At 38.0% G+C, this 22,605-nt stretch overlaps 2 protein-coding genes across 2 annotated transcripts in view; both read left to right on the top strand.

The window, feature by feature from the left end:
• RTTN (rotatin) overlaps positions 1–587 on the top strand; it is an 81,572-nt gene extending 80,985 nt beyond the window's left edge. Inside the window, exon 50 of the mRNA XM_027678018.1 lies at positions 167–587. Within this exon, the coding sequence (XP_027533819.1) occupies positions 167–201 (35 nt within the window). The 3' untranslated portion in view covers positions 202–587. The remainder of the gene's footprint in view (positions 1–166) is intronic.
• An 8,412-nt stretch (positions 588–8,999) lies between these two features.
• CD226 (CD226 molecule) overlaps positions 9,000–22,605 on the top strand; it is a 42,268-nt gene continuing 28,662 nt past the window's right edge. The window contains 1 exon segment of the mRNA XM_027682805.1: positions 9,000–9,026. Within this exon segment, the coding sequence (XP_027538606.1) occupies positions 9,000–9,026 (27 nt within the window).

Below are 22,605 nucleotides of genomic sequence, written 5' to 3'. Positions count from 1 at the left end.
AGCATTTGCTGTCTGGGCTTGAATGGGGAGGTCTCTTCCCCTCATACTGGTGGCTGCTGAGTCTCTTCAGAGACTTATATTTCAGCATACTTGACTCCAACGATATTTCTCAAAAATTAGTTTCTAAGTCAAAATGAAGATAGTTTGCCTTTTTTTTCTGTTTCAGAGACACAAAAAGTGAGAGCACTCAATGCCAAATGATTTCTAATGGAAGTAACCACTCCCACAAGGATGGCAAGAGCTCATTCAAAGCGTAGAAATACACGTGGATTTCATAGGGTACAATAGGGCTGCAGAGTTACATAACTTCATTAAATGCAAGTACAATATAATAAGACCGCATAAGATCTGGATGCTTGTTTTCTATTACACATTTCTATTTTACTAAGCTGTACAAGTTCTTGAAGAAACTATTCATATTGAAAAATCTGGATAAATTACTATTACATTTGTTGTTGCAATAAGCCTTAGTGCAAGTGCTGTGTTTATCCCAAAATAAGCATAGCTCTATCTGCTATTTTCTCATTATTTTGCAACATTTTACAGTTGTGGAAAGCAACTGTAGCAATGGCATAGGTAAATACTTTTGTTTGCTATTCTGGAAAATCAAAACAATTTTTAACCTCTAAGAGCTAAAATCTCTATAATCACATTGTGAATGCTTAAAACTTTTCTCTTTCAATATTAAGGAAAGGGCTTTATGCATTTATTTAAACGACAGCACTGCCTTCATCACCTTTTCCCTTGAAAATTAGGGACATACAGTGGCTGCATCCTGTCTTCCTGCATGTTAACAAAGTGAATGATAAAATGTATATGACCCTATAATTTCTGTTCACCAGCACTTCGACTAGCATAAATAGCCTCACAATAACCTTTAGTCTTAATAGCTTTCATGAAAGAAAATGAAAATATTTAGACCACATTCACAGTTAAATAGAATTTTGAAGATCCAACTATCTTGAAGGATGCGATATTTATCATGTTTGTGTTTCCAAAGAAAATTAAACCCTAAAATACCTTCGAATTCTAAGAGCTGTAAAATAATTTCTAACCCTACAGAGGAAAGTGCAATTAAAATGAAGATGGATTCCCTGAATAGACTACAGAATTTTAAGAGGTAATATTCAACTTTCATCTAGTTTCCCTAATAAAAGGCATGGCTGTGAAGCTAGGAGTCTCTTGAAAAGCCTTATCCAAGAGAGCACAATTACCATTTGCACTAAGTGCAGATATATCATGCTCTTACTTGGTTGCTTTATCTTTTATGATAAGCTTGTAATCAAGAAAGAAGTTATTAAATTCAAAAGAGGTAAGTGCATAAAATCCACTAAAAATGACGCTTTCAGATTTTTTTAAGAGGGATGTGTCATCTAGTGCATGTTCAAATCTTTCAAAGAAATAATTTTTGCTTGAGTGGTAAAAAATTGTAGATTAAACTTAAATCATTTAGTTTTGATTGTGTGTGTTCATGCAAATAGAGACATTAAGTCATGACTTGCTGATGAAGTTTTCAAACCTTTGAGTAATAGATTTTCAAGCCTACTTGAAAATCCTCAGAAAAAATCATGTCATTTATGAGAAAGGAACTATTTGCTCTTCCAGCAATTTAGACCTATGGATTCTCCTCACTCAGCAACTACACAGCCCCAGATGGAGTTTTCCATTGGTTCCCCTCCATATCAAACTTGCAAATTACAGCAATTATGGGCTTGTGGCAGCAGTACTGGCCAAACTGGGGTGGGGAATTTTCTATACTGAGACTATGGTCCAGCTTTTTGTGAGGATTTCCCTTCACAGTAAAATAGAAGCTACTGTGACAGCTTCTCAAATCTGCTTGTCCTTCAGAGAAATATTTTACTATCTTCCAGGGGGGAAAAAAAAATGTTTAGCAGACACAGAGAGATTGCTGTCCACTGGGGAGTCTAGGGACACTCTGCACCTCATTTGAGGTTTCTTCTGATTCCAAAAAAAAAAAAAAGTAATTCCTTCAACTCTTTATCCCAGATGGCTCCTAAAGTAATCATTTACAGCTACACTGCTGTGATAGCAGTCATGCTACCTTTACTTTAGGGTAGAGAGGGAGTTGTGATAAATATAATTTCACAACACTGCGGTCCTTGTAGGCTCATCTCTTGGCCGCACTGTGGAAGTTGTGTGTTCTGCATTTATCACATCATCATCATCATCCTCATTTGGTGGTTACCTGACCTCATTCAGCAATTCTTCGTGGGCTCTGGGCATTCCCAAGACCTGGTTACTCTCCCTGTTGTGTAACCGGGAAGGATTTGGCCCCATGGGTTAGGGTCAGTCTGTGCCCTCTGGCCTCAGTCCTAGCTATTCTTGGGCACATTGTAGTTTTATAACTGGTGTTTTAGGTGCTGAACATCAGCAGTAGGGGTTTTACTACTCAATTTTGTATTCAGCTGCATGTTGCCCTCCACCCTTTCAACCCTATGTCAGCCACCACAACTTTTTCAAGACAAAAAAATACACGGAAAAACTGGTCTCGTTTTCACTGGAAGAGGAGATTCTCAGAGCCCCTGCTTTCCTGCATCCAAAATGGAGACTGTGTGTGTTAAATTTACAGCAAACGTATGTGCTCAGGTTCATTCCTCAGGAACACATGGACCTATTTTGAATGATCCATCCGGATGTTATGTCATCATTCTGACTTCTTTTCTGCTTGCCAACAGGACTGTGAATTTGTACATTTTTAAATCCCAGTCCTTAGTGTTTACTATATGCATGCAAGACTTTGCTGAGCAGAAATGGAATTTTAGTAGAAATCAATATGGCATATGACACTGTTGTGTTCAAAATGGAAATGTTGGGAGACAGTTGCAATTAGATGGGGTTTCAATAAATAGATGATGGAGCTGTTTGGAAACAAGTTCATTATTTGTTCCATAAAATTTTTACGTTTCCTTTCCACTTCAGCTGAAAGTACAAATAATCTACTTTATAAAGAAAAAAATATAAAAATACATTTTTTGCATTTTTCGTTTATTTTAAGATGGTTTCAGTTTTTCAGAAAATTCTAATAAATTTTTAATAACTTCAGTGCTAATGTTTTTCTGCTTTTATTCTGTCTCTTTTCCTTTGTTGTGAATTACTGACACACCATTATCTACCTTTTAGATCCAATAATACATTATTTAGAACCTAGAAATGTAAATTCTTCTGCCCAGTGATTCTGTTGAATACACAAATCTTGAATTTGATTGGACATTTCTAATCCTTAATATGAACAATTATGTAATTTTTCTCAAACTAGTCTGAAATAGAACACTGATTCTTTTAAAATTAAATAAGAAAAAACACTTTTCTATATTCCTTGGTTTTTAATAGAAAATTACATGATTTATTACAATTTTTATTGTCCTTTATTTTTTTAAGTAGCATATGTTATTTTTTCTACTTTGTCCACCTTAAGACCAAAATTCATGTGAATTTATTGAGATCTGCTACCAAATGTAGCTGGTGATTCTCAAGAGGCTAGCAGGTGTCTGTTGGTCTGGGTTTACAAAGCATGAGTGATGCATGCAAGCCCCTTTTGATATGCTTTTCTGTGCAAAAAGCTGAACATTTTGCTAACCTTGCTTTCTTCTCTCGCAAATCCAGTGCAAGAAGTTATCAGAATTAATAGTTGTGACCGTTATGTATCGCAAACGAAAATATTTCATTAATGCTAAATTATGCATGTTAAAAATTGTGCAATGTTCTAAGTACTTTACACAAATGTATCACTGTGTGTAAAGTGTTTAAAACTTTTACAGTGTTTACAAGCAAGATTTCTTTGTTCATATTGGAATACTAGTTTAATAAGCATTTTGTAGAAAACAAAACATTCTCAAATGTGGAATCTCACGTAGCTGATTACTCAATGGGTAAAAAACTGGCTGGAAGGCTGGACCATGAAAGTTGTGTTTAATGGAGCTAAATCCAGTTGGTGGCTGGTCTCTAGTGGTGTTCCCCCAGGCTCAGTTTTGAGGCCAGTCCTATTTAACATCTTTATTGATGGTTTGGACATAGGGATGGAGTGCACCCTCAGTAAATTTGCAGAGGACACTAAGTTGGGTGGGAATGTTGATCTGCTCGAGGGTAGGAAGGCTCTACAGAGAGATCTGGACAGGCTCTATCAGTGGGCTAAGGACAACTGCATGAGGTTCAACAATACAAAGTACTGGGTCTGCATTTGTGCCACAGCAACCCTATGCAGTACTGGGGGAAGAGTGGCTCAAGAGCTTTTTGGCAGAAAGGGACTTGGGTGTGCTGGTTGACAATTGGCTCAATATGAGCCAGCAGTGTGCCCAGGTGACCAAGAAGGCCAATGGCATCCTGGCTTGTATCAAGAATAGTGTGGCCAGCAGGACTAGGAAAGTGATCATTCCCCTGTATTCAGCACTGGTGAGGCTACATCTCAAGTACCATGACCAGTATTAGGCCTCTCACTTTGAAAAGGGCATTGAGGTGCTGGAGCGTGTCCAGTGAAGGGCAACAAGGCTCATGAAAGGTCTATAAAACGTGTCTTATGAGGAACGGTTGAGGGAGCTGGGTTTGTTTAGTCTCAAGAAGAGGAGGCTCAGAGTGAACCTCGTCGCTCTATACAACCACCTGAAAGGAGGTTGCAGTAAGGTGCAAACTGGTCTTTTCTACTGTGCCTGCAGTGAGAGGACTAGAGAAAATGCCCTTAAGGGGAAATTCAGATCAGATATTAGAAAAAAATTTTTCACTGTTAGAGTAGTCAGGCATTGAAATAGAGTTGTCCAGGGAGGTGCTGGAATCACCATCACTGGAGATATTCAAGGGGTATCTGGATCTGGCACTGGGTGATGTCTTTTAGTGGTTTAGGGGTTACAGTGACAGTACTGGGTGGATGTCAGACTGGATGATCTTAAAGGTCTCTACCAATCTTGATGATTCTAGGATTCTGTTCTAGGGTTCTATGATTATGAGTAGTCTAGTATCTCATGTGTGCTATATTGTTTACTTGGATGTAGAGAGACTTTATGGGATATGGTGGAAAAAAACTCAACCCAAACCACTTTATGAACTGAAATAAGCAATATCCTTGACTCAATAGCTATTTCACAATAAAGTTTTGCTGGGAGCAAACCAAGTCTGGTACAGCTGAGATCACATTCCATGATGTTAGTATTGAAACTAACTTCAAACTGACAGGACAGAATGCATTCATCTACATCTTTTAAAAGGGGACACTCGTCAAAGACTACTGATTCACTTCATTTAGAGCAGGAAAGCTCTGCATAAATGCAATTTCTAAGTTTATTGATAAGAAGGAAAAACTGCAACCAATTTCCAATTAATTTGTTGCTTCTCTCTAAAAATGATGGAAAAGCTGTTTTACATGGGCCTTAAATATTGATCTGATGCTGACAAGGATAGGCAGAAGATTATTTTTCTCTGATTTTTGATATTACACCATTTTGTGCAATTTGTCCAGTCTCAGCTGGACAAAATGTTTGGAAAAGAAAAAAGAGGGTCAAGAAAATCTGCTGTACTTCCTTTCACAGTTAATGCAGGCAAAGTCATGTCTGCTTTTGAAAGAATCACACTACGAGGGGATTTCTGACTCCTAGTTTCAAAGCTGTTGCTGTCTTGACAAACCTGAGGTTAATAACCTCAAATCATGCATATTACATGATTGGTTCCTAAAAAAAAAAGTCTAGCTAGCTTACTGTTTAAAAATAGTAATTTATTATTGTCTTTAACAATACTAAAAGCAGCAGAAAAAGAAGTAAGGGCAAATAAAAGTAACTCTAAAAGTGAAAAGACTCAAAAGAAATTTGGGGAAAATTTTTTTTTTATGTGTGTGTGAAATAAATTTCCCATCAGCCAGGCAGGATTGACTGAGTAGCAGCAGGTTCTTATGGCCAATAAAGAGCAGATCGGAACCTGTAAGCAGTACTTACCCATACATACTTTCTGTAAAAGCTTTTGCAGGTAAAACTTATATCTATTCTTCTTTTTACATAGGAAAAGTGCTTCTCAAACCAACAGGAAGCATAGGGTATTATGACACAAGAAGCCCTGCTAGCACATTGAAGGTTTGAAGCACTTGAAGCCACCAGAACACAGGCTGGCAATTCCCAGTGCTCAGGTAATATGTGATTTAGTTCGCTAGAATAAGTAATATATATGACTTGCAATTTTTCACTGGTGTTTCACATCTTTTTTTTAAAAAGACAGTTTTAGTAATGCTTGCTAATTGAGATTATCTTCAAAATACTGACCTGGAGTTGAAATATATAGGAGATCAATAGCAGCAGCGAGTGCCTTTTAAAACCAAATCTTCTCCTTCACCGAAATACCCATCACTAACCCTAAGTGGCAGTGCAGATCTTCACGGAGACAGAGCAGAACAGGAGATGGGGGGGATGTCCTCACAGCCTGTGTCCTGGTATCTTACACATACCGGGAGTTATAGGATCACCTGTGTCTGCGTAATAAATGTGTGTTATTAAAAACTTTATAGCCAATTTAGATGGTGTCTGCTAACTGAGTTTAATAATAATAATAATGGCCCATCTTCGCGAACGAAGATTTGGGGAAGGTCTTTTACCTTTCCAGCCTGCGCAATGGATTTTTTTTAGGTGAGACACAGCCTGCGCTGAACTGAGCCCACCCTTTAATCCTAAGGTTCATCTGCCGGGGCCAAGCAAGCTTGGACAATGGCAGTGAGGTCCTCAGGACGTAGGTTTGTTTAGAGTATCCTTCTCATAGATGGATGGCCTCACAGGGCTAACGGGTTCCATCTGCCCGGGAGGGACTGGGAATCGAACCCGTGGTTGCAGCAGTGAAAGTCCTGCACGCTAACCACTAGGCCACCAGGGGTCCCTTAACTGAGTTTAACAACAAGATAATAGGTTCTCAGTTTAATTTCCTGTGTAATGCTGCATCACAGGCTCCCACTGACTTCAGAGATCACTTGGTGTCTGAACAAAAAAACTTTGACAAAACAAACAAACAAAACAAAAGCCCTCTTTTAAAAGAATACAGCTGTCAACATCTAGGTGAGTTGAGAAAGATACACTTTCAACTAGGGCAAGCATCAGCCTAGTAGTACTCATCACATACATCCAAATTCAGTGTGTTGTAGACAAGCTCAAAGTGACTACACTTCAAAGGTGGATTTCACCAAATTGGGATAAGGAAAATTGTCTTTCTTTTCAGTTTTCATTCTAGGACTCTCTCTAATGAGGATTTGCAGAGGAATGTTCTCCCCTTGCTGTGGCAACTGAAGAGTGACTCGCTCCTTCTCAGCCAGAGCTTTTCTTGCCCATTAGAATATTTTTCCAGAAAGGTGTCTTCCAGAGTTGAATAACAGTACCTGAATAACAGTACCTGCTTCCAATTAAAGCTAATTTATTGGAACTTCAGAGCCTTCCTGAACCTAGAATTTGGTGAATGGATGTTGGACTAGATGATCTCCAGAGGTCCTTTCCAACCCTAGCAATTCTGTGACTCTGTGAATCCTGTAGATCTACTGACAAGCTTTTTGCCTTTATAATTAGATGCTCTGCAGTTTGAAAGTTTTTCATAAATGGCAAATAATCATGAGCTTTCAAGGGTTAACATAACCTGCTCCTGCAGGTAGAAGCAGTGTCACTGGAATTCACATTCTTCTGAAACTTTCAATGTGATTTTTAATCTCTTTGTGTAAATTAAGGTATCAGCTGCTCATTAATCCGCAACTCAGCAGATTGTTCCTTAGAACCTTTGGTGTAGTTGCTTCATGCCTGCCAAATGTACAGTTTTCAGCGTTAAAAATAAGTTTAAAAAAGGAATATTAAATTCACCTGCATGCTGGTTTCTGACCTAATAAAACTGCTACTCTTGAGTGAAAAATCTTGCCTTGTTCAAAATTACTCTGTGATAATTAAAGGTTTGCAAAGCAACTCTGCAAAAATGTGTATTAATACATGAGAAGGAGTGGAGCCATTCAGCAGGAGGTTGCCAGAAGCTGGCACAGCCAGCAGGGAGGGCTCTGAGTTTTCAGGGCACTGTGCAGCCTGTGGTTGCCTCTGCTGCTCAGGACTCCCCCTCCGTCCCTGTTTGTGCCCTATGCTGGTGGGAAGGCAAAGTCAGCAATCAAACACTGGAAGAATTACTTGAAAGTAAGTGGTGATGTTTAGCCTAAAACTAATGAGGGTTTCCAAAATCTTTTCCTACTGTTTTTTGCATTTCACATTTATAGGAGAAAAATTCTCTCTGCTCACTTTTGGTGTTTGTTAACAGTAATTTGCCATGGTATTGTTTTCATTTGCTGCATTTATCATATGACAACAGGACAATCTCCTCCCCACTCCAATTGGAATAAATATTTGTATACACTTTCAGATGGCAACATAACTGAGGCTTTAAATATAATTTTTAAAGCTGACTTTCTTAGTGACAGGAAGTTTGCATGCTGTAAAAATAAAATGAGAAAAAAATTGTAGCACAGCAATGTTTTATAAGGATTTGTATTCTTCACTGGGTATTATTTAGTCTCTGTGTGGTTAAACATGCAGTTTAATGTTGTGGGATTCATCCAATATGCTTTTAAAAATATTTTATGACAGAACAATGGGCATGGAAAAAAAATTTTTATGGATGTAACAACAACTGATTTTAAGAAGCAAAAGACCATAAAAATCAATAGAAAAATACCACTTTAGGTGGTATTGGACTAGGTCCCAGCAGGGGAAACATTATTGTATGGACAAATTCACTAGGGAATATAGCAGGAATTGAGGTCAAAATGTAATCACCCAGAACACAGCTCTTCAGGGTGGATTATTTTATTCTCCCTCTGAATTGAAATATCTCTTAATGGTAATAAATCTCCTTATCCTGTGCTGGGAGTGTATTTACCATAATGTGTCAGAAGAAAGATCCTTAACAGCCTACACATTCGTTCATATGATTCTCTAAAATGTTCTGTGTTTCCTCTCCAACGTGCTGGCATAACTTAATTTTCAGTTAGAGATAAAATGACCAACTGGAAAGAATGGTGGGTGGTAAGTGCTAAACCAAGGGTTTGAAATCTAACTAAAATTGAGCATTAAAAAAAAAAAGGAGAAAGAGAAAGAAACAGTAAAACAGGTAAAATAGCCTGATACTGTAGAAAATAAGTTCAAAGGACCATAGCTATGAACACCTGTGAAAACAGCAGCTCTCTCTGCCATCATAGTTTGTTTGAATTTCATTTGTTTAATCTTTATTTTCCTTTTTCTTTTTCTTTTTTAATTTTTTGTTTAGCAATGACCTATTTACAGGATTTTCCACTATTGCTGTTCTAGAAACTTTTGTTGGCCCTTATTCTAAGAATGGCAATTTAACAATCAGTCAAGAGGTTTTGTGCCAACCATCTTAATGTTGCATGTTTACAGTAGGTTAAGGTGGGGGTTTTTTAATAGTGGTGTAACAATACTACAAAACGAACATACTACATAAAGGTGACTATCATGTGTGTATTTGCCTTCTCGTAAATGAATGAAACATTAAGTGATGAATAAACAGAATTTTTGTTGGTACAAATGCACTTGTCCAAGAATGATGGCATTACTTTAACCACGGCAGTGTAAACGTACAAACTGGATGCACAGCAAAGCCCTCAATCTTTTCTATGGAAAATAAAGAGAATATACAATGATCTACTTTACTAGTTCTGAAAACCTCCCCATTCTGCCATTCTCCTGTGCTCTGATAATAGTTCTTTCTTGGGTTTAGTTAGAATTTTTCTCTGTTTTCTTCTGATTTCGCTGAGACTAGCACAGTTTGTTTTAGAATTACAGGTAACCTGATGCTGACCAGCAAAGTGAAATGGTGCACAAGACCACCATCATCTTCTGTCTGGGACAAACCTTGTGCTTCTATTCTCTCTTGCAACCAGTGCATGTTATTGCTACATTCCAAAGGAGTTCATTTCTTCATACAAAAAACCCCCTTCCGCACCAGAAGAAGTATAATCTGTGTTTTGGTGAAGTCATTGGAAATGCCTTACTTGGTAAACTACTTACTTACTAGCTAACAATGCTAAGGATAAGATTTGTTTAGTTTAATTTCATTTAATTTCCCAGGATTTTTATTGCATATATCAGTACACCAACCATGACAGCCTCTTTCATATGCAGCCGAAGGTCATATAAGTGTCAGAAATTTGTTAGCTGAAGTAATTAACACTGTCAAAATCTTTTCAGAAAAGCAAACTGAGAACTATTTAAGATGCTTTTAATGCTACCCATCTTGTACAAAGAATGACTAATACCAGAATGACAGGAAATTGTATCTTTGCTCTGAGAAGAATTTATTCACCATTTGATGAGTTAATTCAGCACCCATATTTTGTATGTTATTATACACATATTTTTCGAAGCAATAGAATTTCTACTTAAATGAAAGGGGGACACGTGTATTCATCTCAGGCTTAGTAAAAAAATACAATTGATTCAGTTGTGTAAATAAAGTCCATTGGGATTGAGAAACAGTATCCAGGAAATATCATTTACTGTCATTTACAACAGAAACAATAAAAACCAGCACACAAAGCTCTCGATCCAAGGAATCCAGGGACAAAATACAGCTATAACAATACAGTGTATCTTTCATTTTATGTTTTGAAAAATAATCAAACAAAAATAGTAGTCCTGTATAGCGAGGTTTCCCATTGCAAAAGAAATATGGTTTGCAATGGATACAAACACTGATGCAAGGAAGTTGAAGAATGCAATTTTGACCTTGGACCCCTCAGTCCAGGATGTTCATTTGAATAACGCAAAACCTGGAGTTTTATGTGTGACAGTCCATCATGTGCATGAGGAGCCGTCTCCCATCAGATCTTTAGGTCTCAGGTTATTTCTGATCAACCTAAATTCAGTCAACCAACTCATTACACTTATCCTAGCAAGGTTGACCTCAGATTATCTGTTTAAATTCCTGTCTGCCTAATGCCTCAGATTATTCTGCCTTTGAACATTCACACATCATAAACTCAGTTTACTACCTTTTTTCTTAAAAAAAATCTCTTTCACTTTAACAAAAATAAAAAAAAATCCACTAAAAATAGAAAGACATAATTGTAAGAAAATAAATATCTTCAGCTTTTCATTTTGGGTGGTTCGAAATCACATAGGTTGGAAAAAATCTCCAAGACCGAGTCTAGTCTTTGACTGATCACCACCTTGTCAACTAGACCATGGCATTAAGTGCCACATCCAGTCATTTCTTGAACCCTTCCAGAGATGGTGACTCCACCACCTGCCTGGGTTGTTGTTCCAATGCTTAACAACCCTTTCTGTGAAGAGATTCCTCCTAATGTCCAAACTGAACGTCCCCTGGTGCAAACTTCAGCACATTTCCTCTTGTCCCATTGTTGTTGCCTGGGAGAAGAGACCTAGCCACAATCTCCTTTCACATAGTTGTAGAGAGCAATAAGAGAGCAATAAGGTCTCCCCTGAGCCTCCCTTTCTCCAGGCTAAACAACCCCAGCTCTCTCAGCCTTGCTGTATTTAAAACTGGCAGAGGTTTTGCGCATGATTTCAACTAAGGGAAGTGGAATCCAACCACAAAAAAAATCAAAACATAATATTTTTAATTGATGGCAGCATCAATATGTTAGGATAGCTATGTTAGGATAGCTGATAAGCCTTTTCTGAGCAGATATGCTACTTTTCAAGGATTTTATGATTCCTATCGATCACACACATAGTTTAAAAAAAAATTCTGTCAGAGATCAGTGCCTCCTGTTATGAACACATTAATGAAACAAAAGATCTATGCAGTCACAATAATTCAATTTAAAAGTTAAATCTACCTAAAATAATTTGTGATGATTTTTTAATGGGTGCTATTAAGCTCTATAGATTTAATTAAACTTTCAGCTTCTTAGAAATCAGTGAATATGGTTACAGGCTAAATTTTGGAAAATAAAGAAAAATCTCTGATATTCCTTCCCAAACTGAAGGCACTAATTGAGAATATGACTCACCACTGCTTTATGTCAGTATAAATATCATGGATTTCTTTGGAACTACATTAGCATAAAACAGATGTAATATGTTGCAGTATAGCAGGCAGAAGTTTATGGCACAATTATGCTATTTCTACTAAAAAAAAATGATTGCAGCAGATATTCCTTGAACACTTTGGTTCCATAAATTCACACTTGACTGTGATACCTTTCTTGTAAAAGGTCTACTGTTTTGTTGGGTTTTGCCTAAGCAAATGAACTTCAGCAAAGCAACAAGATACTTAAGAAATAGCTGGACCTCATCTGCTTTTGGATCTCATCTCATCTGTTCCCAATTCCTTGGACCAGTGCCTGTGTGGTGAGAATGTGGCTGCCTCCTTCACCTCCACGTTGACACATGGCTCTACCCAGCTTGTCTACAGTCTGGGCACAGAGTGGCTGGAGAGCAGGCAGGCAGAAAGGGACCTGGGAGTTTGGATTGACAAGAAGCTGAACATGAGCCAGCAGTGTGCCCAGGTGGCCAAGAAGGCCAAGGGCATCCTGGCCTGTATCAGGAACAGTGTGGCCAGCAGGTCCAAGGAAGTGCTTCTTCCCCTGTACTCAGTGCTGGTGGGGCCACACCTGGAGTACTGTGTCCAGCTCTGGGCCCCTCAGTTCAGGAAGGATATTGAGGTCCTGGAGCAGGTCCAGAGAAGGGCAACTAGGCTGGTGAAGGGACTCAAGCACAAGTCCTATGAGGAGAGGCTGAGGGAGCTGGGGCTGTTCAGCCTGGAGAAGAGGAGGCTCAGGGGAGACCTCATCACTCTCTACAACTCCCTGAAAGGAGGTTGTAGCCAGGTGGGGGTTGGTCTCTTTTCCCAGGCAACTATCAGCAAGACAAGAGGGCATGGTCTCAAGTTGTGCCAGGGGAGGTTTAGGTTAGATATTAGAAAGAATTTCTTTACAGAGAGGGTAATCAGGCGTTGGAATGGGCTGCCCAGGGAAGTAGTGGATTCTCCATCCCTGGAGATTTTTAAAAAGAGACTGGATGTGGCACTTAGTAACCGCAGCGGTAGTGGATCAAAAGTTGGACTTGATGATCTCGGAGGTCCCTTCCAACCCAGCTGATTCTATGATTCTATGATTCCGTGATTGTCTCAGCTGTGGGGCAGGGCAGAGCCTGACCTCTGAGGAGACACCCAGCCCAGTATCACCAGCAGCTTCCATTTCTGTGCCAAATAGCACCTCCGTACCCACTTCTTTTTTAAACAGAAAAAACCAATTTGCATAACTCATTAAACTAGACATCGCCAGAGTAAAACAAAGCAAGCAGTTATCTGCTTTTCTGCTTTTCTGTATCATCACTACTAACTCGAGGATATTTGGGGTTGGTATTTGGTGTTTGGGGCGGTTTCCTTTGATTTTGATTTGCTCTGGGTTTTTTTTTGTGTTTGGGGGAGAGGGAGATTTCAGATAACATCGTTTGCTTGAGTTATTCTTGTAGGAGAGATGTTCATTACCAGAAAATTATTAACTGTCACTTTGCTGTTTACCAAGCTTTTTCCCAATAAGGGGCCACAAAAAGGGCTTAAGAAAAAGAAGATACATGAGATAGATAACTTTCTTTGCTAGAAAGGTAGCCTGTGTTGGGTTCTGGATGCATCAACAAAAAAAGGTTAAAGATGCCATATAGGAAAGATGCATAGTTTGCTCTCTTTAACTTTCTCCCTGGATTTTGAAAGCCATTTAAAAACTCATTCTTTGTCACATAAAAGTTAGAGGTCTTTCTTGGAGAGAAGTCTGACTTGACAACATCCTATAATTAAAGATAGCATCAAACTTACAGTTGCCTCTCCAGGACATTTTCAAATCCAGGTTGTATTTGAGGGCATTGTTTAGCTCTGTAAGCCTCTGCCAGCAAAAGAAAAAAATCCAGCAACATTCATTTCCTTAAACAGACTTTTAACAGGTTTTTTTTAGTAGCATGATGGACATAAAAAATAGAGTAGAACCAAGAAAAGGATAATTCAGGAAAAATAATAAGGTGTATGAGAATGGCTGTGCTCTGAAACAGAAAAGTCCATTTCCTGTCCCAATAATGGATTTGTATGAGGACCTTGAAGCCTTTCTGCTTTCATTTTTCTTCCATTAAAATGAAACTTTTATGTTTCTGCACATAACATCACTTTTTGCAAAAATCAGAGACTTCAATAGGAATTAAACTGAAAGAAATAAGCACAGTCAACTACACAGTATTAGTACATTCAATTCTTAGAGACTCAAATATATTTTACTATTTTCCTTTGTGAATTAGTTTTTTTCACATCTTTCAAAAGTTTTTTTCATATCTTTCAAATGTTTTTTTCATGTTATTACTGGATGGAAATGCATGTCAACAAATTTTGAATAGAAATCCAGTACTATCTTCCTATTATAAAAGTAGAAGTATTGCATGGTGATAGTCTTTACCATTAAACAATCAAGTAAATAAAACTACAATCAAAATAAATTAACTGGATATTTTATTGAGATTATTTACTGAGGTTTTCTCTCTCTTTTCTTTGTAGATCAGCTTGCCTTTTTCCATTGTCTTCAAAATTATCTTCACTTTTTCATCATGTTTTCCACTTTTATTTTATTTAAATGCAGAGAAGTATTTGGATGGCTGCTTTAGGATTTTCCCCTTCACACATAGGCACACAAACTTCTCTCAAGTTCAGCAAGCCGCCACAGGTGGACACTCCTGCTATGAACACATCAAAGGAATGTGACACACACCGAACCTGAAAATACCACAAACCTTATCTCCTACTAACATTGCCTTTCACTTGAAAGTTGGCAGCAGTAGTGCTTCATGGTGTTCAAAAATTGTTCAGCAGTGGTGTATCTTCCACTGCTCAAATCAGACTTTTATACTATTAGTACATCTCTCCATTAGCTTAATCTGTCACTAAATGTATCTTTTATATGTTCAAATGACATCCATTACACATATAATGAAAGCTGAAAAAAGCTGTGAAAATACTCTTCCTTAATCTCAACATTTAGTGTCATCAGCCTTCATATCACAGTGTCATACCTCAACCCCATCTGGCAGCTCAGCCCCACACAACCACTTGCTCACTCACCCACCAGTGGGATCAGGGAGAGAACTGAAAGAGTAGAAAAACTAGAAAACTCATGGGTTGAGATAAGAGAGTTTAATAGGGAAAGCAAAAGCTGCACATGCAAGCAAAGCAAATCAAGGAATTAATTCACCAGTTCCCATGGGCAGGCAGGTGTTCAGCCATGTCCAGGTGTATTGGGTCTAGCTGAGATGGCATTCATTTTGTATAGCAGCCCTCACAGCTTTGTTCTTTGCACTGGTAGCTAGAAAGGTGTTGATAACACACTAGTGTGAATTTTTTGTAAATTGTCCACTTTCATTCAGTGTTGTAGTGACGTTATTTTGAATTTTGTGTTGGGAATTTTTGTTTTGTTTTGTTTTTGCTGGTTGGTTTTGTTGATATAAGTTTGTTGGTAAGGTTGTGTGATGAATGTGGATTTTAATGATAATTCTTAAATATGTGATTCACAGAGGTGAGGGGTGGAAAGTATTGGGTTTGCATGACCAGGGTTTTTTTGTTAGCCGAGGGGCTACAGGGATGGCTTCTGTAAGAAGCTGCTAGAAGCTTCTCCCATGTCTGGTAGAGTCAATGCCAGCTGTCTCCAGGACGGACCCACTGCTGGCCAAGGCCAAGGAAATTAGAGAAGGTAGTAACGCCCCTGTGATAACATATTTAAGAAGGAAAAAAAATTTGTGCAGATGCAATTGCAGGGAAGAGCTGAGTGAGAATATGGGACAGGAACAGTTATGCAGAGACCAAGGTCAGTGGAGAAGGAGGGGGAGGAGGTGCTCCAGGTGCCAGAGCTGAGATTCCCCTGCAGCCCATGGTGAAGACCATGGTGAAGCAGCTGTGCCCCTGCAGCCCATGGAAGACACCATGCTGGAGCAGGTGGATATCCAAAAGAGAGCTGTGAACCTCTGGTAAACCCATGCTGGAGCAGTGTCCTGTCAGGGACCTGCAGACCTGTGGAGAGACTTGTGACCCTGTGGGGGACCCGTGCCAGAGCAGGCTGTGCCTGAAGGACTGCACCCTGTGGAAGAGTGACCCACATTGCAGAAGTTAGTGGAGAACTGTTGGCTGTGGGATGGACTCATATTGGAGAATTTCTCTGGAGAACTGTCTCCCATGAGAGGGACCCCATACTGGAGTAGGGATAGGACTCCTCTCTCTGAACAGTGCCAGAAACTACCTGTGATGGACTGACTGTTAACACCCATTCCCTATCTCCCTGTGCTTCTGGCGGGAAAAGGTAGAGCTGGGAAGGAGGGAGAGGTGGGAAGAAGATATTTTTAAAATTTGGTTTTACTTCGCATTATTCTGCTCTGATTTTGTTACTAATAAATTCAATTAATATCCCCAAGTGGAGTCTGTTTTGCCTGTGACAGTATTTGGCAAGTGATCTTTCCTGGTCATTATCTCAACTCATGAACTTTTGCTATATTTTCTCTTCCCTGTCCAGTTGCAGAGGGGACTGATAGAGCAGCTTTAGGGGGTGCCTGGCATTCAGCCAGGGTCAACCCACTGCACCAGGAAAGCCAGGCTCTGTCACCTGTAACAGTGATTTAGAAAGATAAATGCTATCACTTTGAACATGCCCTGCCTTCTTTCTTCTTGTCTCAGTTCTGTATACTGAGCCATATGTGTGGAATGTCCCTTGGGTCAGTTGGAGTCAGCTGTCCCCAGTCTCCTCTCTGGCAGGGTGGGAGGAGGAACAGAAAGTGCCTTGATGCTGTGTAAGCCCTGCTCAGCAATAAGGAGAATGTCCCTGTATTATCAACACTGTTTTCAGCACAAATCCAAAACACAGCCCCATAGAAGCTATTGTGAAGAAAATTAAATCTACTTCAGCTAAAAAACAACACATAGAGCTGTAGTTTTTATGATCAACAGTCTTTAGCTTTCTCGCTTTCCCAGTTCTGACCAGGACAGGGTTAATTTTTGCAGTAGCCAGGAGGAGGTATGGCTGGGACCTGGAGGTTATTCTATACAACCTCACATCATTTTCCAGAGACAGGGGAAGGGATCCCTTCCAATTCAGGGTAGTGTGGCAGTGGTGGGGTGTTGTTGGGCTCTGCATGGTATAGTGGCGAGCGTTTGCATGTGAATCACTTGCTTCCCTTCTATACTTTTGTTATTAATACTGTTGCTGTTATTGTTCATTTGCTTGTCTCATTGCTGTTTCCAGTAAATTGTTCTTATCTCAAACCATGATCTTTACGTTTTTTGCCTCCAATTATCTTCTCCAGCCCTACACAGAGGAGGCAGGTGGGTGAGTGAATGGTTTCAGTGGGAACACTAAATTGGAGGATACCATTACTAAACCATGATACTGACACCTTTAGGTATTCAGTGCAATGTTAGGATGAATATCCAAGAATGTAAATAATTTACCAGTTTCAGAAAAACAGAAACATCGTCATTTATCTAAAGATTTCTGAATTCATATCCTCTTGCAAAAATTGATTTCTTTTGGTTGAAGCATTTGAACCTAGAACTATAATTTATATAACTCAAAATCTTGAAGAGCAGCAGTTTTAAGAATAAAAAATTATCAGGAATTTGAGTATGTGGATTATATTTTCTTTTCTTCTCTACATTTGAGAAAGCCTTTTAGATTCAATTTGTTTTCCTCTCTGAATCATCTTAACCAATATATCCCTAATATGTGATTGTATTTAATTTGCAAATTTTTTATTTCTCTCTGTAGTAATATATGATGTACATTTTAATTCTGCTCTGAGGTTAAAGAAACATACTGAAGAATTTTATCCATTATATTACTGAATCAAACATGCCTATAGATTAATCCAGTTTGGGGTGCTTTATTGATTCAATTAAATTAGATGCAGAATAGGAAAAAGCAAATTGAATTATTGTGCCTTTATCTGGCTGTACCACTCAGCCATCCTGCTTAAAGAAACATAGAATGGTGAATGGAAATAAAGAGGAGTTACATCACTTGTCACTGAACTTTTGTTCTGGGTTGGTTAACCTGGCTTCTGCGAGGTTAGAGCTAATCTACAGGGATGCTCACAGCAGGTGCGAAATTGCCAAAACCTCCCTCCTTCCAGCCCATTCACTTTGTTATCTTCACTGAAAAGTCACTGAAACTAAAGAGGCTTTTTGCCCTGGTCATTTTGGTCATGTTTGCAGGTAAAGCAGTAGTACCTGGAGTGGCCTTTTTAGCTATCTCCTGCTTCACTGCACTGCCACAGTCAAGGCCTTTTTTTCTGGTGGTAACAGCTTTCTGCAAGTATATTTGCTACTCTTTCTGCATTATTGCTACAGGCCTATCTGTTAAATCTTAAATAATAATGAATCATTAAAAAGGGTATTAACATACTTGCTGGCCCTATATGTGTGTCTTATTCTTCACAGTTTTCTAGCAATTTCTATTAAAAAAACCTCATTACAGAGATTATTGTGACATGCTTTGAAACAGCAACATTCATTATGTATTATCTATGTATTGGAATTTGGGAAATTAATGCACCAGGAAATGAAATGACTCACCCAGAGTCTCTGAAGATGTATGTTCAAGTCATGATTAAAATCCAAGCTGTAGATCTGCATTGTGTTTGCTGCACAACCTTTTTTGCTCTTTCTCTTTCTTTTTTTTTTCTTTTAAACCACATCCCACGGTTGTAAATTCAGCCAGAAAATTCCACTGTGCTACTTTTGTTTTCAAACTGTAATTGGCATTTAGCCAACTATTAGTTAAATATGGCTTGTTTGTGAGCATTCCCTTTGCTTTGGGGTTCAAAGGATAGCCAGAAAGTGGCATAATTGGGAAACAAGAGACATGCTGTGGAGAAGAGTGGGCAGAAAAACAGAGAGGCAGAGACCAAGGAACTGCTCAAGTGATGGAGTGACTGTGAAATGTGCTACTGATTGTGTTGTGAGTCTTGTATCCACAGATGATCAGAGAAATTAGGGTTTTCCAACCTTTCAGTGAAGGGGGGGTAGGGCAAAAAGAGGTAAGGGAGAAATGAGGAGAGGCTAGAAGTGAGTGGGCTGCACAATGGGTTTTCCCTTACAATACCTGCTCTGATATATCCACTGCCCAGGTGGGTAGGATGGAAGTATATTTATCTTTTGGTGTATGTTTATCTTTTTATAGGTTACATCTTCTGTAAAAATATGATGCTTTAAGTGCCAATCCCCAAATTATACCAGTGAAATAAACTTTCAAAGTGCCTACAGTTTTCAGATTTATGGTTTGTGGGTATGTTGACAAGTCTTTATAGGGGACTTCCACTGGCATCTAGAGGAGACTTAAATTGCAACCTTTGGAGGGAGACCCAGTAGTGCTCTGGTCACAGGGTTTTTTTCAGCAGGCATGATGATGGATACTGTTCTTGGGACTAGCTGGCCAAGAATTCCTGATGTTTGTAGTAACTGTGTTTGTTGTAGAGCAATTAAATGTCCTTAGACATTAACAATACTTAGTCATCATGTGGGATTAGAAGTTTATTTCTTAGCTTCTGTTTTATATTAAATGCCAGATGGAGAGAAATGGAATGGAACATGAAATTCAGAGCAATAAAATTGCCATTTATGTATATAGACAGATAAGTGAAAAACAATTTTCATTTAAGGGAATATATCTTTGCTTTGGAGTCTTCATGAATACTTTATCTTAGCTTCAGTTAAACAAGACAGATGTGTCAAAAATTTAATTTGTAATAATAATGGTAAAAAAATTAACATATGTTTATATTTTCCATTCTACTTTAGATTTTTGCGGAACACCATTCATCTGTAAGCTACTAAATGCGTATGTATTGTTGAATAAAGAATAATATTTCAAGTTACAGAGGTAGTTTCTTTTTTTGCCACTTCTGCAACTGCAGTTTGAGAACTCCTAGCTGAGAAGATCAAAGTTTTAAATGTGGGATCCATATAGTTCCAGTGTAACAGGTTTAAAGGCTGCAATGCCACAAAACATTTAGGAACATGACACATTTGACTTTTAAATCCTTTCGTTTTCAATACAAAATCTGCAGTATAGTATCTGAAGCTTCCCATTTCCTGCTTTTCTTATCAGTAATACTTCTGTGTTTCCTGAGACAAGCTAAATATAAGTTAATGTTTTGATCTGTTTGAAAAGATATCTTTGTCATGCAAATAGAACAGACTCAGTCTCCAGCTCATTTCTCTTCTATTTAGATATGTATGCTGAGCATCAGATGGACTACTGAATATCTAGGTGTACCTTGTGAATCCAGATTTTGGATTGTCTGGGACAATTTCAATTGCTCAATGAAAATGTAAGTTAGTAGTACTCTTAGAAATCATGAGGTAGGTTAAAAGAAACCGATCAAGTATTAAGACTTTATTAATCCTCAAAACTGCTTCACTGCTGTGAAGTTCCAGTATTTGAGGAAATTCTCAGAATATTGAAGCAATAATAAAAACAATGCACAAATGAAGAGACAATGTCAATAGAAATTTTAATGAAGAGTCAGTTTTATTAAATATAATTTGTAAACTAAGGTCAGGCTTTTAAGAAAAGTTTTTGCATATCATATTTTTCTATTTTTTAAGGATCTTTTTAATCTGTAACATATCTGGTGAATCTATGAGGGTGGTGAGGCACAAGTTACCCCAAAAAGTTGTGGATGTCCCATCTGTGTAAGTGACCAAGGTGGGGTTGGATGGGGGCCCTGAGCAACCTGGTCTAGTGAAAAGTGTCCCTGCCCATGGAAGGGGGCTTGGAACTAGGTGATCTTTAAGATCCCTTCCAACCCAGGCCATTCTGTGATTCTATGATTCTATTAATTCAAAGTATACAACTTCCTCATAAAAGAAAAAAACAATCCTGTTTAGAGTAATACATTATCAACAGCAACTGCACTTACCTACAGCTGTGAACATGATTTCCCACACAGGAAAAAATAGACAGTCACTTGTTAAAGCAAAAAATCCAAAGGAAAGAAAAAGGAAAAAAAGTCAAGGTTTATTGCCTTTTCACACTGAAACTCAGATCTCCTTTTTTCCAGGCAGTTGCCCTCCTTAAGAAGAAAATTAATAAAATACTTAAAATTTCTGTAAAAATTGTCATAGATAACAGGAACACAAGAATCATGTCAGCTTAAGAGACTGTGAAAAGTAACCTTTATAATTTTATTTTTTCTAAATTTTAACAAAAAGAGACCTTATTATTAATATACTTATATATTAACTTTTATTGATTTCTCAAAGTACGTGTATTCAGGTAGTACATCTTTTTGAGTTAAAAAGTGCTATAGAGCACAATTTTTTTATTACTTCATCATTTGGTAGATTCTGCTTGTTGACAAGGCAGAGTAGAAATAAGTGTAACTGCAACAATGGGGAATTACAGATCTATCTGGGAAGTGGCAAAAGGGAGTCATTGGAAACAATGAAAATCAGAGAATCAATCAAATTGGAAAAAAAGTCTAGTTTGTATTATCCTAAAACATGCCTGGCGTTATAGAGATAAATATATACAGATTTTTATTTCCAGACAGGTTGTTGCATTGTGGAAGGTATTTTAAGCAGATCTAATGCTGATTCCTGTTCAAGCTTGTGCAGGCTATTACTCATCTGAAGTACTAATTTCTGTTGTCAGCTTCTGTTCAAATTACATTTGTTTATTCATTTGAGAATTTTAATGAATTGATTCAAACTTAGTTTTGACTTCAAATCAGTTATATTGTTCTAATTTTAAGCAGCTCCATAAAACTATAGTCTCCTAAGGTACAAACATGCTTGCAGTTGTCCCAAGAAAAATCCATAAAAAATGTAAGAATGAGACTTGTTTTGACAAATTTCAACATGAGTCATGAATACTCAGGATTCTTACACCTTTGAACAGGATTTTTCAAGCTGCATAATTTTGATCCCAAAATAATACCTCATGACATGTTATCACAAATAAATTCTCAGACCTTAAGACATTACTTTTTATAACTACTCACAGACTTATGACCTGTAATATATAGGAAGTCTCTTATCTTCTCTTTAGATTTTGTACTTCCTGAATAGTAGATAAATGTTGAACTGCAGTGTCTGAAAAATTCTGTTCATTTTGGGTACATCAAATGGAAGAATTCTGGTGATGAAACCTAAAGATCCCTGCTTCATCATAGTATTTATGCATATTGCTATATATTTATTAGTAGTGAAAACTTCATTCTGAGATGGATTTTGGTAGGAATTCAGATAATCTCTGATGCAACTGCACTGAGGCCTCAAACCTGGTGTTTCTTAGAATGTAAAAGTAAAAAGCACATTGTGTTTTTCATATTTCAAAAGTATAAACATCCTGTGAGAGAGGCACTTGGTGTGCAGAGATTGAATAAAATCATGTCACATTGTAGTCATTGATTCCAGTGTTCCTTGAGATGGACCACACAGTTCCTTTTATTGTTGGCCTCCAGCTTTGTGGAAGCAAGGTTACTTTCTTAAGCCTAGCTAGCATCTTTCCTTTTTTTATCATATCATGACAGATTATGATTGCAATTCATGAGTGTGTTACTGTGGGGCTCAGACAAATTTTAGCTGTTCGATGATATT

The sequence above is a fragment of the Neopelma chrysocephalum genome, unplaced genomic scaffold, assembly GCF_003984885.1.
Source record: "Neopelma chrysocephalum unplaced genomic scaffold, ASM398488v2 Primary Assembly neopelma1_22b, whole genome shotgun sequence".
Taxonomy (NCBI): Eukaryota; Metazoa; Chordata; class Aves; order Passeriformes; family Pipridae; genus Neopelma; species Neopelma chrysocephalum.
Note: the sequence above shows the minus strand (reverse complement) of the source record. Positions and strands in the feature narration are given on the sequence as shown.